The sequence below is a fragment of the Sorghum bicolor genome, chromosome 3 (assembly GCF_000003195.3).
Source record: "Sorghum bicolor cultivar BTx623 chromosome 3, Sorghum_bicolor_NCBIv3, whole genome shotgun sequence".
Taxonomy (NCBI): domain Eukaryota; kingdom Viridiplantae; phylum Streptophyta; class Magnoliopsida; order Poales; family Poaceae; genus Sorghum; species Sorghum bicolor.
In genome coordinates, this window is record NC_012872.2 from 50,565,715 (window position 1) to 50,580,592 (window position 14,878).

Here is a 14,878-nt window from a genome sequence, read left to right on the forward strand (position 1 = left end):
CGAAACGAATCTTTTAAGTCTAGTTAGTCCATGATTGGATAATTAATATTTGTCAAATACAAACAAAAGTGCTACAATGTTTATTTTGAAAAAAATAGAACTAAATAAGGCCTTGGTTACGATGCACAAATGAAACCCCTAGCTCTCAATGCTGGTTTCAATACATTCGGAACTGGAAGTATATACCGAGTTTCAATTCATAACGAGACATATCTCTTCTTCCGCTTCATAATTTTTTTTGACATGTCATGTTTTTTTTTCTATGGCATCATATTTAATATAAAGTTAATACCTTAGTGAAACCATTTTGATCGATATAAATTTTGACGAACAGTATTTTTAGAATTATTATTAATCAAAGTGGTAGTATGAGATTTGTAAATTGTAATCAACGGCACTTTAAGTGCATGTATGTAGAGTTATCCTTTTCTGTTAACGGAAGCGCTTGGAGTACGGTCGATCTTGTTTAGTTCGAGGACAAAAATTTTTTGACGTCACATCAAATATATTGGTATATATTTGAAATACTAAACATAAACTAATAAAAAATTAAATTACATAGCTCATCTAGAAACTATGAGATAAATTTATTAAGTCTAATTAATCTGTCATTAGCACACGTGGGTTACTGTAGCAGTTATGGCTAATCATGGGTTAATTAAGCTTAAAAGATTCGTCTCGCGATTTACAACCAAACTGTGCAATTAGTTTTTATTTTCGTCTACATTTAATGTTCTATACATATGTCCAAAGATTCGATGTGATAGATGAAAAGTTTTTAGGTAGAGAACAAAACAAGGCCTACTACAATTTCAGTCTGGATCAGAGCTTTCCATGTGCAGCACTACTTCTCTCCTGCTGGAAATTTGCAATTTGCAATTGGCAAAGTCACAGGCTCACAGCGCGTGTAGCGGCGAGTGTCGTGGTCCTAGTGTCCTGCAAGGCTATAACAAAGGTCTTGTTTAGTTCATCCAAAAAATCGTGATTAAATAATATTTGTTAAATAAAAATAAAAGTGTTTTAGTGTTAAAATCTAAAAACTTTTTAATCTAAGCCTTAAAATCATTGCAGATTGTTTGTTTCAAAAAAAAACCATCGCAATTGAGACTTTGTTTTTTTAGAAATATATCGCAGTTGAGACTTGACGACCTCTTGGTGCTACACTGATGATTCAGGTCTTGTCCATTGACCCATCCCACGCGGGAGATTTAGGGCGTGTTTGGTTGCCGTATGCGCTGAGCCAGGCTGCATCCCCCCAGCCACGACATCTTTGCCCAGGCTAAGTGCATGCAGGGGTGCATGTTTGGTTGGCTGGTTTCCAGCAGCCTGCCCAGCTGAAGATGGTGTTTGGTTCACTTCTTGTTCGTCAGATTCAAAATGTGGACATGCAGTAACAGTGTTTGGTTGCCTGCATGCATGGTGGTGGAGTTACCACTTCCTGGTTGTGGTATGGTTACCACCAGTCTTTACCATTTTAGTGTTCACTTATTTTCGAGCTGATTATAAGCAAATAAAATGAGATTACAACATCTTAAAAAGCAGATAACCTAACAACGCTACAATAACTATTGTTATTAAAACTTTTACCCAAATGCCACTCCAATTATAATGGTTAACTTGAGGTGCTTCAGTGATAGTTGGTTCGAGCAGAGGTTGCTGCAGTGGTAGAAGTAGAGGTGCATCTTGAGGATCCAACACATTTGCACCAAAGAAAGCTTGCATTGCCTCATCTTCTGTCCTATACTTTTTGTAGCAATTCCCAGGGTATTTGTGCACTTGTTCATGTGCCATTGCCCAACTAGAGTATACTCCAGGAACCCTCCCAACATGAACAACATACCATGCCATCCCCCTACATTCAATGGACAAAGCAGAGGTGGCTCAAGAGCTTCAAACATAAATCACCATAGGCCAAACATAAACAAGGCAACATAAGATGGCAAAGGGGCCTCAGGTGTTTTGGTTTCCCAACTTAATGATTATTTTGACATTCATCCTTGGTGGCAATAAAATGAGTCAATCTAGAACAATAAAACATTCATGGCTGCTATGGGGCCATGAGATACGCCATCCTCAACCATCAGGTGCCAAATTATACACCTGTTGCATTGGGGATGGACGTATCACATGTCCTGATGACAGTCATGATAAACTGAGAAACAACAATCAATAAGCGACACAGCCACCTCAGAATGTATTTTCAACCATCATAGGCCAAACAACCATCAATGGACATGTGCTCAGATCAGTCAAAAAACATCACAGGCAATGGACATGTGCTCAGATCACTCAGATATAATAAAAGAAACATCAAAGGCAATAAGGCATGTGCCCAAAATAAACATCACGATCACAAGGTTCACAACATTGGCAATGGACATATGCTCAGATTGCCACCACATTGTTCACATTACTCCACCAGCTAGGTTGATCTAGGGAGTAGGTGCAGGGTTTTCTAAGACACTAACTATATGTTAGTGTTAGTAAGTAAAGAATGCAGGATCAGATCAACTGCACAAAAGAGAAGGTCAACCCACTACACATCCACCAACTGTAGTTAGGTATGCACAAAAGAAGCCACCACTCCACAGGCCCAGGAACTGCATCAAAAGACTACCATATTCATGCAGTCACTGCACAAAAGGATCAACCTCAAGCGGTCAAGCACCATCATATGTAGTAGTGCTTGGCCAAGTGGGTCCTAAGCCACAACACACGGTGAGAGTCAGACCACTGCACAAATGAAGTGCCCAATGCCTTGTTGTCTAGGAGGTTGCCATAAGCATGCATGAGTGCTTCTTCAGTGAAGCCTGGAATAAACATGATAGCTCCATACAGGTCGGGGTGGCAATCCTCAACCTTGGTGGACCTAATAGCACTTGCAACATCCTTGACTGCCTATGACATGCCACTGAACAAGACCACATCTTCTTCAGCCAGCAGTGATCTCTTCCTCTTATTGCCAACTACACCCTCACTCTTGGTTGCATCAACTGTGTCTATCTTTCCACTATTGAGGATCTCAGTTGCCTCAGTCTTGAGTGAGCTCTCAGCACAATCTGATGGTGTGCCAAGTGCCTCATTGGAGCCCATAGCAAACTTGCCCTGTTGCTTGACCATTGCCAAAAATGATCACCATCTGCTTGTAGTGTTGTATGGGCTTGTTCAGGAATTCAGCATCCTTGGGGTGGTCCTGAACAAACAATTTAAAATGTTAGAGCTCATTAATAGGACATCAAGTGCAAAGAGGGCTACAAAGAGTGTTTATGTGACAAACCTTGGTATGGCCATTGTAGTGCTCTTCCTCAAGAACAATCGTACAGTTGTCATCATCCCATTGAGCACCACTAAGGTCCCTCAGCTTGGATAGTTTAACCCACCTCTGTCTCTACTTTCTCAAGTGATTGTACACCTGAGTACCGCTAACCTCATTGCCACAAAACTCTTGCAGGGCCTTGGCAACCTTGTTAAGGTGCACTTCTTTGAAGCCCTTGTCAGTCCTCACACCAGTGGTAATGAGCTGGCACATCTGGCGCAGTACAAAGGCAGACATGGGTTCAGTCCACCTCAGAGTAGTCCTCTGCTGAGCAAAGACCTATGAAGCTGGAATGAAACCAGATGGTTCACTCCCAGCAACCACATTGTCAGAGCATCATACCCACCATCTAGTCCAGGAAATACAAGGTCGTCAGCAGGCATCACCTCCTCAGCCATAGCCTAATTGCACATGTCCATAGCCTCAGCACAAGCATAGTAATCATAGGAAAAGAGAAACATCATTGCACATGTCCATAGCCTCAGCACAAGTATATTATTCATGGGAAAAAACATCATTGCACATGTCCATAGCCTCAGCACAAGTATAGTAATCATAGGATGGTGGCCTCAGACATTGAACATCAGCAAACTCATGAATGGTGGCTGCCATCCAAACATTGAATATTTGAACATAGCTACCATGAAATCTTCTAGCACATCCATTGTTTTCCATCAAATTGAGAAAGTCCAAATGTTGCATAAACAATGGATGGTTCCAACAGATCAGATGATAGCCATGAAAGACAGACACAAGATCACAGGATAACACAAGATTGAATAAAAGAAGATAGCAGCCACCAGTTTAATTAATATAATAATCATCATAGGCCGAGTATAAAACAAGTAAACATCAGAGCACAAACATGACCAAAGCCTCTGATCAAGTGTAGTAGCATAGAAAACTTATAAGCTTCATGGCAGCCATGGAATCTACCAGAACATCCACTGTTTCCCATGAAAATAGACAAGACAAAGGGCTATGTAAACAGTGGATGATTCCTGCAGATTTGATGATTGGCAAGATACAACATGCAAGAACTAGCTTGACTTGTGACCTCAAGGGATGGAATGGCTTGTTGGTGTCAATGATGCGAAAACGTTTCTTCAAAGCGCCAAAAGCCCTCTCAACAGTTACTCTCAAACTAGAGTGTCTCAAATTAAACAACTCTTTAGGGTTGGTTGGGTAGTTCCTATTGCCATATTCTTTTATATGGTATCTAGTGCCTCGATAAGGAGGGAGAAATCCAGGCCTTACAGCATATCCAGCATCTACTAAGTAGAACTTCCCTAAAACAAATATTAAAAACAATCAGGTTCATGATTATGCAATAAGTGTTTTTTATGTGTACAATTGATTTAGTTACCTGGTGCAACCCTTAACCCATCATGCCTCTGCAATGCATCAGCAAGAATTGTGGCATCATGTGTTGATCCCTCCCAACCAGCAAGGATATAGGTAAATTTCAAGTCAAAGTTAACTGCAGCTAGCACATTTTGAGTGGGGGCATTCTTTCTACCCCTAAATGTAGCTTGCAACTTGGCTGGAACTTTAGCAAAGACATGAGTCCCATCAATGGCCTCAATACACTCCTACATGGCATCCAAAATTTCATAGTAAATTAACATGATCTAATGCAACAACAATCCTAACAACTATATGACAAGTTTTTTACCTTAAAGTAAGGATACCATCTATGGCTGTTGCTAATCTTTAGTGGTGTGTCATTGCTTGGAGGTCTAATCATCTCTTGTCTAAGTTCACCAATAGCATACAAGACATCTTTGAAGTGGCGGTGGATTGTCTCTATAGACCTTCTGCAGTTTTGCTTGACAACTCTAAATCATTGGTTATGACCGACAATATGAAGAAACATTGCAACTTGCTCTTCAACACAAGAATTTATGTTGTCTGCGAGTAGTTTTTTGTCCCTAAGCAAGTTGCACAAACTAAAAAAGGGGGCCCTTCTCATACGAAGCATGTTCACACACTCTATGTCATTGTAGTTATAAATTAAGTTCAGATTCCTTTGGCGCTCCTCATCCCAAATGCTCATTGGACCATAACTGATCTCAGGATGCTCACACTGAATCATTCTAAGCCTAGCAAACTGTAGGGCATACATAGCTGTGATAATAGCACCAGCACGAGCAAAAAGAATGTGTCTCTTCTCTTCCAGGTCCCTCTAGAAAAATGAATGCATTTTAAGGACGGATACTTAGGCTTTACCAGAACTTGACATATGCTCAGAAAAACAATCTCATGAACAGATACTTCGACATATGCTAAGATTAAGTCACAAATCATCATTGACTTGGGCAATAGCTCAGAAAAAATTATCATCATCATAGACTAGGGCAATAGCTCAGCAAAAATGGCAACTTCATATACTTGCTCAGAATCTAAGACAGTAGGACATGCATCCGAGTCCAAGATAGAGAGGCGAGAGGGGGATTATAGATGTACAAAATACCCACGTCAACAAGCAGGGCCACCAGCCAAAGCCCAACAGCAAGTGAAGGGGGACAGATCTGCAAACACAAAACCAAAGCAAAGGGGATTAGCATATACAAGTTTGGATTTTTACAAAACAAAAAAAGTGACCTAAGCACACGGATCCATACCGCAAAAACAGCCAAAAAAGCAGATCTGGTGTCCCTGCAATGAGATCAACAACAGAAGGTGACCTAGGGTTTCCAAATCGGAGAGAAAAATTGAGAAAAAATAGGGGAAAATTCACTTGAATGGAGAAGCTTCAGATCCACTTCACCTACAACAAATCGAGACACACGAGAAGTATTAATTGGGCACGAATCAAGCAAGAACGACAGCGGACAAGAGGAAGAACAGATGGAGCACGAACCGGCGGCGCATATGGGGAGCAACAAGAAGAAGAAGAGAGGAAGGAGGCGGGAAGGAAGATATATAGACGGTGAATGGCGTGAACGGGGGAGGTAACCCTAAGATTTTCGCGCCATCTCTGCGTGCACGGAACGGGCACGCGCGCGCGCTCGCCAGAGCATGGAGCGAGCCAGGCTGAAGAAGCATCTTCGTTGCCTCAAATTTAGATCTGTCTGGGTGAAGATATACTTCAAACTCTTATGATCAGTGTATATGTCACTCTTATGCCCAATCAAATAGTGTCTCCAAATCTTCAATGCATGGACTACAGCTGCTAGCTCTAGATCATGAGTAGGATAATTCAGTTCATGTTTCCTCAACTATCTAGATGCATAAGCAACAACTCTACCTTCTTGCATAAGAACACAACCCAAACCAAGACGAGAAGCATCACAATAGATAGAGAAACTCTTACTCAGATCTGGCAATACCAACACAAGTGCAGTAGTCAATCTCTTCTTAAATTCCTCAAAACTAGCTTGACACTTATCAGACCATACAAACTTAGCATTCTTCTCCAACAGAGCAGTCATAGGCTTTGCAAGTTTTGAGAACCCTTCAATGAATCTACGATAGTAACCAGCTAAACCAAGAAAACTGCGAATTTCACTTACATCTGTAGGTGGTTTCAAATTCAACACATCTTTCACCTTACTAGGATCCACTGCAATACCACCATTAGAGACAACATGACCAAGAAAATATACTTCTTCCAACCAAAACTCACATTTACTACGCTTAGCATACAACTTATGTTCTCTAAGTTTCTGTAAGACCAACCTCAGATGTTCAGCATGTTCTTCCTTGGTTTTAGAGAATACCAGAATATCATCAATAAAGACCACCACAAACTTATCAAGGTACTCCATAAATACTTTATTCATCATGTACATAAAGTAAGCTGGTGCATTGGTCAAACCAAAAGACATAACTGTATACTCATACAACCCATACCTTGTTGTGAAAGCTGTCTTTGGTATATCAGAATTTCGAATCTTCAACTGATGATAACCAGAACGCAAATCAATCTTAGAGAACACACAAGCACCTCTTAGTTGATCAAACAAGTCATCAATCCTAGGCAATGGGTATTTATTCTTGATAGTGACTTCATTAAGTGACCGATAATCAACACACATCCTCTGACTACCATCCTTCTTATCAACAAAGATAACTGGTGCACCCCATGGTGATGAACTAGGACGAATGAACCCTTTATCTTGCAATTCCTTAATTTGTTTCTTAAGTTCTTCTAGTTCATTAACCCCCATTCTATATGGTTTTTAGCTATGGGTGCAGTACCAGGTAGTAATTCAATAATAAATTCAATGTCTCGGTCAGGTGGCATACCTGGCAATTCATCTGGAAAGACATCTGGAAACTCATCCACTACCAGATTCTGAGGATCAACATCATCATTCAGTTGGTTCACCTTAGCTGTGCATCAACACTGATTCGTTCCCCCTTTGGTGTTGTCAGAGCCACTACTCTCTCTTTGCAATTGATATTTGTCTCATGTTGTTTCATCCAATCCAAACCCAAGATCACATCTATGCCTGAAGTTCTCATAACCATGGGACCGATAGGAAAATCTACCCCCTTAAAGAAAGACTTGCTGAGGGGCAACATAAAGAAACGGGTATAGTCCCACCCGGTGAATTAACTAACATAGGTGTTTTCATTGCAACTAGTGGAATACTATGAACTCTAACAAATGCTTGTGATATGAATGTATGCGAAGCTCCAGAATCAAATAAAACTGTAGCAGGGATAGAGTTGATGCTGAACGTACCCATCATGATCTCTGGTCCCTCCTGAACTGTCTCTGTAGCCACATTATTCACTGTTGCCGCATAAGCTGTAGACTTCTGGTTGTTGTTCTGCTTGTTAAACTTCTCTGGACAATCTTATGACATATGCCCTTCCTTCCCGCACTGGAAACACCTCGTAGGAGTGTTGGAAGCACTTCTTTTCATGGGGGTAGCACTTGTATTCCCGGTGCGAGGGGTTTGCTGACTATTCTGCTGTTGTCTGGGATTACGTTGCTGGAATGGAGGACGTTGGTTCCCACTCTGTGATTGATTCTGGAAGCGCTGGGGTTGCTGGCTGCGGTTTCACTGACTAACTGGTCCCTGGAACCTCTGCTGATGGCCTTGATGGGAACTGAAACGCTGACGGTTGTTGCTCCCAAAACCTTGTGCCAGCATCCTTCTCTTCTTATCCTGACTCTTCCGCATATTATCAAGCACAATAGCACGATTCACAAGAGCTTGGAAGGTAGGATAGGTGTTTCCTGCCAGCTGCAACCTGAGTTCATAGTACAAGCCCTTCATGAATAGACGCTGCTTATCAGCATCTTCCCTGACATCGTTCGGAGCATAGCGAGCCAACTGTTCAAAGGTGTCATGATATTCTGCCACAGTCATGGAGCCCATCCTGAGTGATCTGAATTCTTCTTGCTTGAGCTCCATCATTCCCTCATTTATATGTCGAGCTCTGAAGTCTCTACAGAATTCCAGCCATGTGACAGGAGGAGCATTGTTGGGACGAGCAGCTTGATATGACTCCCACCATGTTTGAGCTGCCCCCTGAAGCTGTCCAGAAGCATACAACACCTTTTATATATCATTGCATTGTGCTATATTCAGTTGCCGCTCCACAGCACGTAACCAATCATCCGCCTCCATAGGATCAGCTGAGTGTGTAAACACCGGAGCTCTTCCCTTCATAAATTCACCACGCTTATCTCTCACATGAACTGGTGGTGGTGGTGGTGGTTGCTGTTGTAGGTGCTGCATGAAGACATGCATCATCTCATTCTGAGTTTGCATAAGCTCTTCTATAGTAATTGGATCATTGGCACCATTGCCACGGCCTCTGCCTCTGCCTCTTCCTCTAGCTGCCATCTGCATTCCAAGGTATAGAATCATGTCTTAGTATCATCCAACATGGCAATTACAAAGAGGTAATGAAATCTGAAATTTTTCCGGGGAACATCCATCATCAGCAGATCATAAAATCAGTCATATCTCGAGTTTCAGAATTCACAAGGATACATGCTGTACACCGTTGGAAAGATAAAGAAATCTTCTACAACTTTCATTTAGATCATATTAACAGATTCCAACATTAGGTTAATCAAAAACTGGGTACAACCGAAACTGTTCCAGAATTCCAGACTGCGCAGAAACCTCAACTTTAAGCAGTCTTAACTCACAGATCATAATAGATAATATGGTCATTCTTGCGGCATTGGAAATATATGAAAGTCCACTTGTTCTCAGAAAAATTTGATGAACATTGCACGAACAGATTTTGAGATGTACCAGATTCTTTGCAGACTGCTCCAGAAAACAGCAAAGGACAGAAACAGAATTTTAACCAAACCCAACTATTTAGTTCATTAATCCTTATGCCTTAAGCCTATAAACTAAATAAAATTGTAGAGGAAATCCACAAGATCATTACACTCATTACAAAGATCCAAATCAAGCATAAGCATAATAACAAACCAAACCAAGCATCAAAGTTTCACACTTCAAGCATTGACTCAACTTGCGGTACTAACGTTCTCTTCCTATTAAGGGTGAAGATCCTATAACTCTTATTTCAATGACGTTAGAAGGTGGTAAGAAAAGTTCTAAAAGCATATTCAAAGCAAGGAGTGGGGATGAGAACAAGTCTTTAAAATAAGCGACAAGGTGAAGATGAATAGGATATAGTGTAGAAGAAAATATCAAGGTTTATAGAACAAGGATTTTATAGCAATTTCAAATCCTTAAGACGGCCAATTTCTAACTAGGCTTGCGTCCGACAGTCAACAAAGCTCTGATACCAATTTGTCACACCCATATTTTAAGAACAAAATAGAATGCATAAAAGACTCATATGTGCCCCAGAAACAGTCGCACACATCAGTAGACAAATCTCAAATGTACCATTGCAGTGTTTATTACATAGCGGAATATAAAATATCACATAGTCTCATACAAAGAAGATAACATAGAGTAAACAACGCTCTCGACGGAAGCTCCACACAGGGACACTGTTGACTGGTTGACTCCAAACCTAGTACTCATAACGGTAATCCTCATTCCAGTCATCTTCATTATCATATCCTGAGGTGTTGGGAAAATTGCAAGAGTGAGCACATATCGTACTCAACAAGTATAACCAGGGGTTCATGAGGCTCAAATAGGTGACACTGGTTTGACTGCATTTAGCTTTTAATAGTAGATAGCATATTCATAATTAAATAGCAATTGTCAAGGTAGCATAAATAATCCATTAATCATATGATCAAGTGTAAGCATAATTAACTCATAGCATAAACAATAATCAAATGAACATAATAACATAACAAGTTCATCATCTTAATGTAGATGTCCCCAAGGCCGCTCCTGACCGTGAGCTCGGCTAGTATACCAGTTTTACACTCTGCAGAGGTTGTACATCTTTACCCATGAGTCATGATTTACCCTTTCGCTCGAGGTAGCTAATCTCTTAACCCCCTTCCTAGGGAGGTCGGCAGGGATCACTATGAAGCCTTTCAAAAGTTCGTCTAACAAGTTAGGGCCACAAGGTTTCCTTTGCGCGCAAATATAGAGCCCCCCTTCCGATGGCACAATGACTCGCAGCCTATACACATACAGACAGAGGCCACACTATACCCAAAACGGTTCAGCCCCTCCGCCCTTTCGGGTAACCTCTAACAAGCTAGAAAAGGGCTTCGTACTGAGCTAAAGCCAGAGCCATTATAGCCCTCATGGTTGCACTGTTATCCCGGGTGATCACGTACAGACAAGATCTCATACAGTTATTTGTCATTCTTTTATGTTCATTGCATAGCTATTAATCATCTTACAAGATCATGGATTACATCAAGCACTAGCACATCTACACCAAATGCATATCAAGTAGGTAGCAAGGAATACAGGTAACAATCATCTATGATTTTGCTAAGGTCGACAAGGTGATAGCATGCATATGATATATATATGTGTAGTTATAAGTGAATAGGTAACAAGGATGACCCCAAGTTATACTTGCCTTGATCAAAGCTCTCATGAGCCCGCTGGTCTTCAAAAGCTTGGTCTTGATCACCAACGTACGGCTCACCGTCTATTTCCAAACATCAATCAACAACACGCAATCCAATGTAGACAATCATACACAAAGCAAACAAGATATAATTAGAACAATACACCAAACAGTGAGAAATCAAAGATAAAAGTTTATGAAAATATTCTACGCAGCGCTACGATCACACGAACGTAAAGTTCACGAAAATCGGAATTAAAACTAGAAAGATATGAATTTTCTAAGATTTCCTATAGAGAAATAATCAATTAAATAGTACTGTAGAAATAAAAAGTTTCAAAACAGTAAACTAATATTTCCAACATATAGAGCATATAATTACGAACCTAACACAATTTGAATAGACAAAAACGAAATTAAAATGAGCATTTTATAAGCAAAACAAAATCAGTGGCAAAACTGTAATTAACCGAAAACGTATTTAGCCTTAACCGAACGAAAATACGTTTTCAACGCAAGGATACGCATTCTTCCAGAACCGCCAAGGACCGCGGGTTGATTTCTCTAATCCAGAGGGTCTCTTTAGCAAAACTTTAGAACGAAACAGTATGATCTAATCTCGGCCGCAGATCTTCAAACGGACGGTGGGGAGGGCTCCTGGGCGCGTCCGTGGCGGACGGCTGACCGGACGTGGGCGCCGGCGCGGTGGCGCCATGGCCACCGCCGCGAAACTCGCCGGCGTCGGTGGGTTTCTCAGTTCCGTGCACCAAAACGCGAAAGGAAAGCACCAGAGGGACGAGGAGCTCACCGCGAACGTACCTAGGGGCTTGGCTCGGGCCGAGAGTGTTCGGAGGAGGCGTGGCGCTCGTGGTGGCGGAGAAAAACGCCGGTGAGATCTAAACTCGACGCTAACGGCGGCTAGGGCTTGGAAGGAGCGCTCGGTGAGGAAAAGAGACACGGGGAAACTTCCTGGGGCTTTATAGGACACAGAATCAGCCAAATCTCACGGAAGCCGAGATCTCCGCGTCGATTTCCATCGCGCAGGGAGATTCCAAGTCGGTCACGGTAGGAGGAAGAAGGGAAGGTGAGAGAGGAGGCTGACGCGTGGGGCCCAGCTGTCGGCGGGAGGGAGAAGGAGGCGCGGGGGGAGGGGGGGAAGAAAGGCAGGCCAGGGGAAAAAGAGTGGGCCGGGGAGAACTGGGCCGCGCCCGGTTGGCTGGTTTCCAGGGGGGTTTCCCCTTTTTCTTTTCTTTTATTTTTATTTTCCAAAACTTTTCCAAAGCAAATTTTGAGCAAAAACAAAAGATAAAAACAGAACACACAACACAAAATTAATGCTACTCTCAGCATGAATGCAAAAGCATGTTGCTACCCTTATGATAAATTTTATTCTCCAAAAAATTATTTATTTGCTAGATTCAAATACTCACAAAAATACTCAAATAAATCAAATTAAATCCTATTAATTCAAGATCAAATTTTTGGGTGTTAGAATCACCCACCAATCCAGCCCACGTACGGCGACTCTTCTCCTCCTCTGTTCCAACTCCCCAACTCCCCAACTCCCCTTATAGGTGTCTCGGTGCCGTACACGCCTCTACGGATCTAGGCACCCTTCCGCTGCAGCGGCGGGACCGACGGGAGCGGCAGAAAAAAAATTTGGGCAGACTGAAATTTTCACAATTTAGTAGTAGGAGGAAAATATATAGGTAAAAATATATTGGTAATTGTTAAAATGTTATCTAAGGAGGTGTGACTCGTTATTATAACATGCTAAAAAGCTAAATCTCCCATCCCACGCACCACCTACCGCGCACTGCACGGCTCCGGTCTTCGCTGCAGGCCGCTCAGCCATGGCATCTGGCGACGCGGCGGCGGTGCGCGTGGTCGGCGGGTGGGCGAGCCCGTTCGTGATGCGGGTGTGCGTCGCGCTCCGGCTCAAGGGCGTGGCGTACGAGTTCCTGCAGGAGGAGCCCGGCAAGAAGAGCGCGCTGCTCCTCGCGTCCAACCCCGTGCACAAGCAGATCCCCGTGCTCCTCCACGGCGGGCGGCCGGTCTGCGAGTCGCTCGTCATCTTGCAGTACGTCGACGAGGCCTTCTCCGGCGCCGCCACCCCGCGGATCCTCCCCGCCGACCCCTACGACCGCGCCGTCCACCGCTTCTGGGCCGACTACGCCGACGCCAAGGTGAGCCATGCGTTGCACAGATCTGCAGCCATTTCATTTCAGCTGGAAATCGAATGCTCCATCTCGTGGCTAAGCTCCATGTGACCACAAACCGAACCTGGGCAGCTCCCGACGGCGCTCCGGACGCTGAGGGGCATGATTGACGGCGACAAGGCCGAGGCGGCGGAGCAGGTGGCCGCGGCGCTCGCCCAGCTCGAGGAGGCCTTCACGGCGTGCAGCAAGGGGCAGCGTTTCTTCGCCGGCGACGACATCGGATTCTTGGACATCGTCCTCGGGTCCTACGTCGGCTGGTTCCGGGCAGCGGAGCGGATCACCGCGCAGGCGGTCCTCGACGAGACGAGGACGCCGCGGCTCGCGGCGTGGGCGGCGCGGTTCTGCGGGCACGAGGCCATCAGGGACGTGATGCCTGACGCCGGAAGGCTCGTTGAGTTCGGCGAGGCGCTCCGCGCGGCGCTGGCCGCCAACGCCAACGCTCAACGGATGTAGTAAGGGGAACGTACTGCTGTTCCAGCCGTGCTAGGCTTTGATTTGTCATGCGAATCGAAATTCAAGAGTAAATTTCATCAGCGGTCTCTAAACTTGTTGGATGTGTCATCCCGGTCCTTAAACTCGCAAAATGACTGTTTAGATATCTAAACTTATTCGGTTATGTCATCCTGGTCCCTAAACTTAAAAATCTCTCATATAGGTCCTCAAACTTGTTCAGTTGTGTCATCCCGATCCCTAAACTTGTTTTTAAGTCTTATCTGGGTCAAAACATGACGAATCTAAAAACTCTATATTGAAAAATAATTCATAACTTTTTCATATGAACTCAAATGAAGATAAACATTATATCAAAATTGTAGGCAGCAACATGATCTACAACTTTGCAGTTGAAAAGTTTTTAAATTAAAATCGTTTAGGTTCCCAAAATATTTTTTATAAGTTTATAGATTTTAAAATTTAAAATTTAAAATTAAATTTTATAACACTAAATGACTTCAAATAAAAAACTTTTCAACTACAAAGTTGTAGATTGTGCTGAGGACTATAACTTTGGTATAAAATTTGTCTTCATTTGAGTTCATATGAAAAAGTTATGAATTATTTTTTGATATACAGTTGTTAGATCGCTTTGTTTTGATCCAGATGAGATTCAAAACCAAACTTAGAGACCGAGATGACACAACTGAACAACTTTGAGGATCTAAACGGATGATTTCTAAGTTTAGGGACCGGGATGACACAATTGAACAAGTTTAGGGACCGAGATGACACAGATGAACAAGTTTGAGGACCTAAACGATCGATTTGTGAGTTTAGGGATCGGGATGACACGACAATACAAGTTTAGAGACCGGTAGTAGACTTTACTCGAAATTCAACATCAACTCTAGCCATTGAGGATTAAGCTTACTGTTTAGACATTGTTTGGAACACCCGGCCAGTTTTC

General features: G+C 42.8%; 1 protein-coding gene and 1 pseudogene across 1 annotated transcript; one reads left to right on the forward strand and one right to left on the reverse strand.

Moving 5' to 3' along the window:
* On the reverse strand, nt 2,671–5,063 carry LOC110433711 (annotated as a pseudogene).
* On the forward strand, nt 13,039–14,126 carry LOC8076688 (glutathione S-transferase U17). The gene is made up of 2 exons (XM_002455740.2): nt 13,039–13,443; nt 13,549–14,126. Exons 1-2 carry the CDS (start codon nt 13,111–13,113, stop codon nt 13,927–13,929), a joined length of 714 nt encoding a protein of 237 aa, XP_002455785.1. The 5' UTR covers nt 13,039–13,110; the 3' UTR covers nt 13,930–14,126.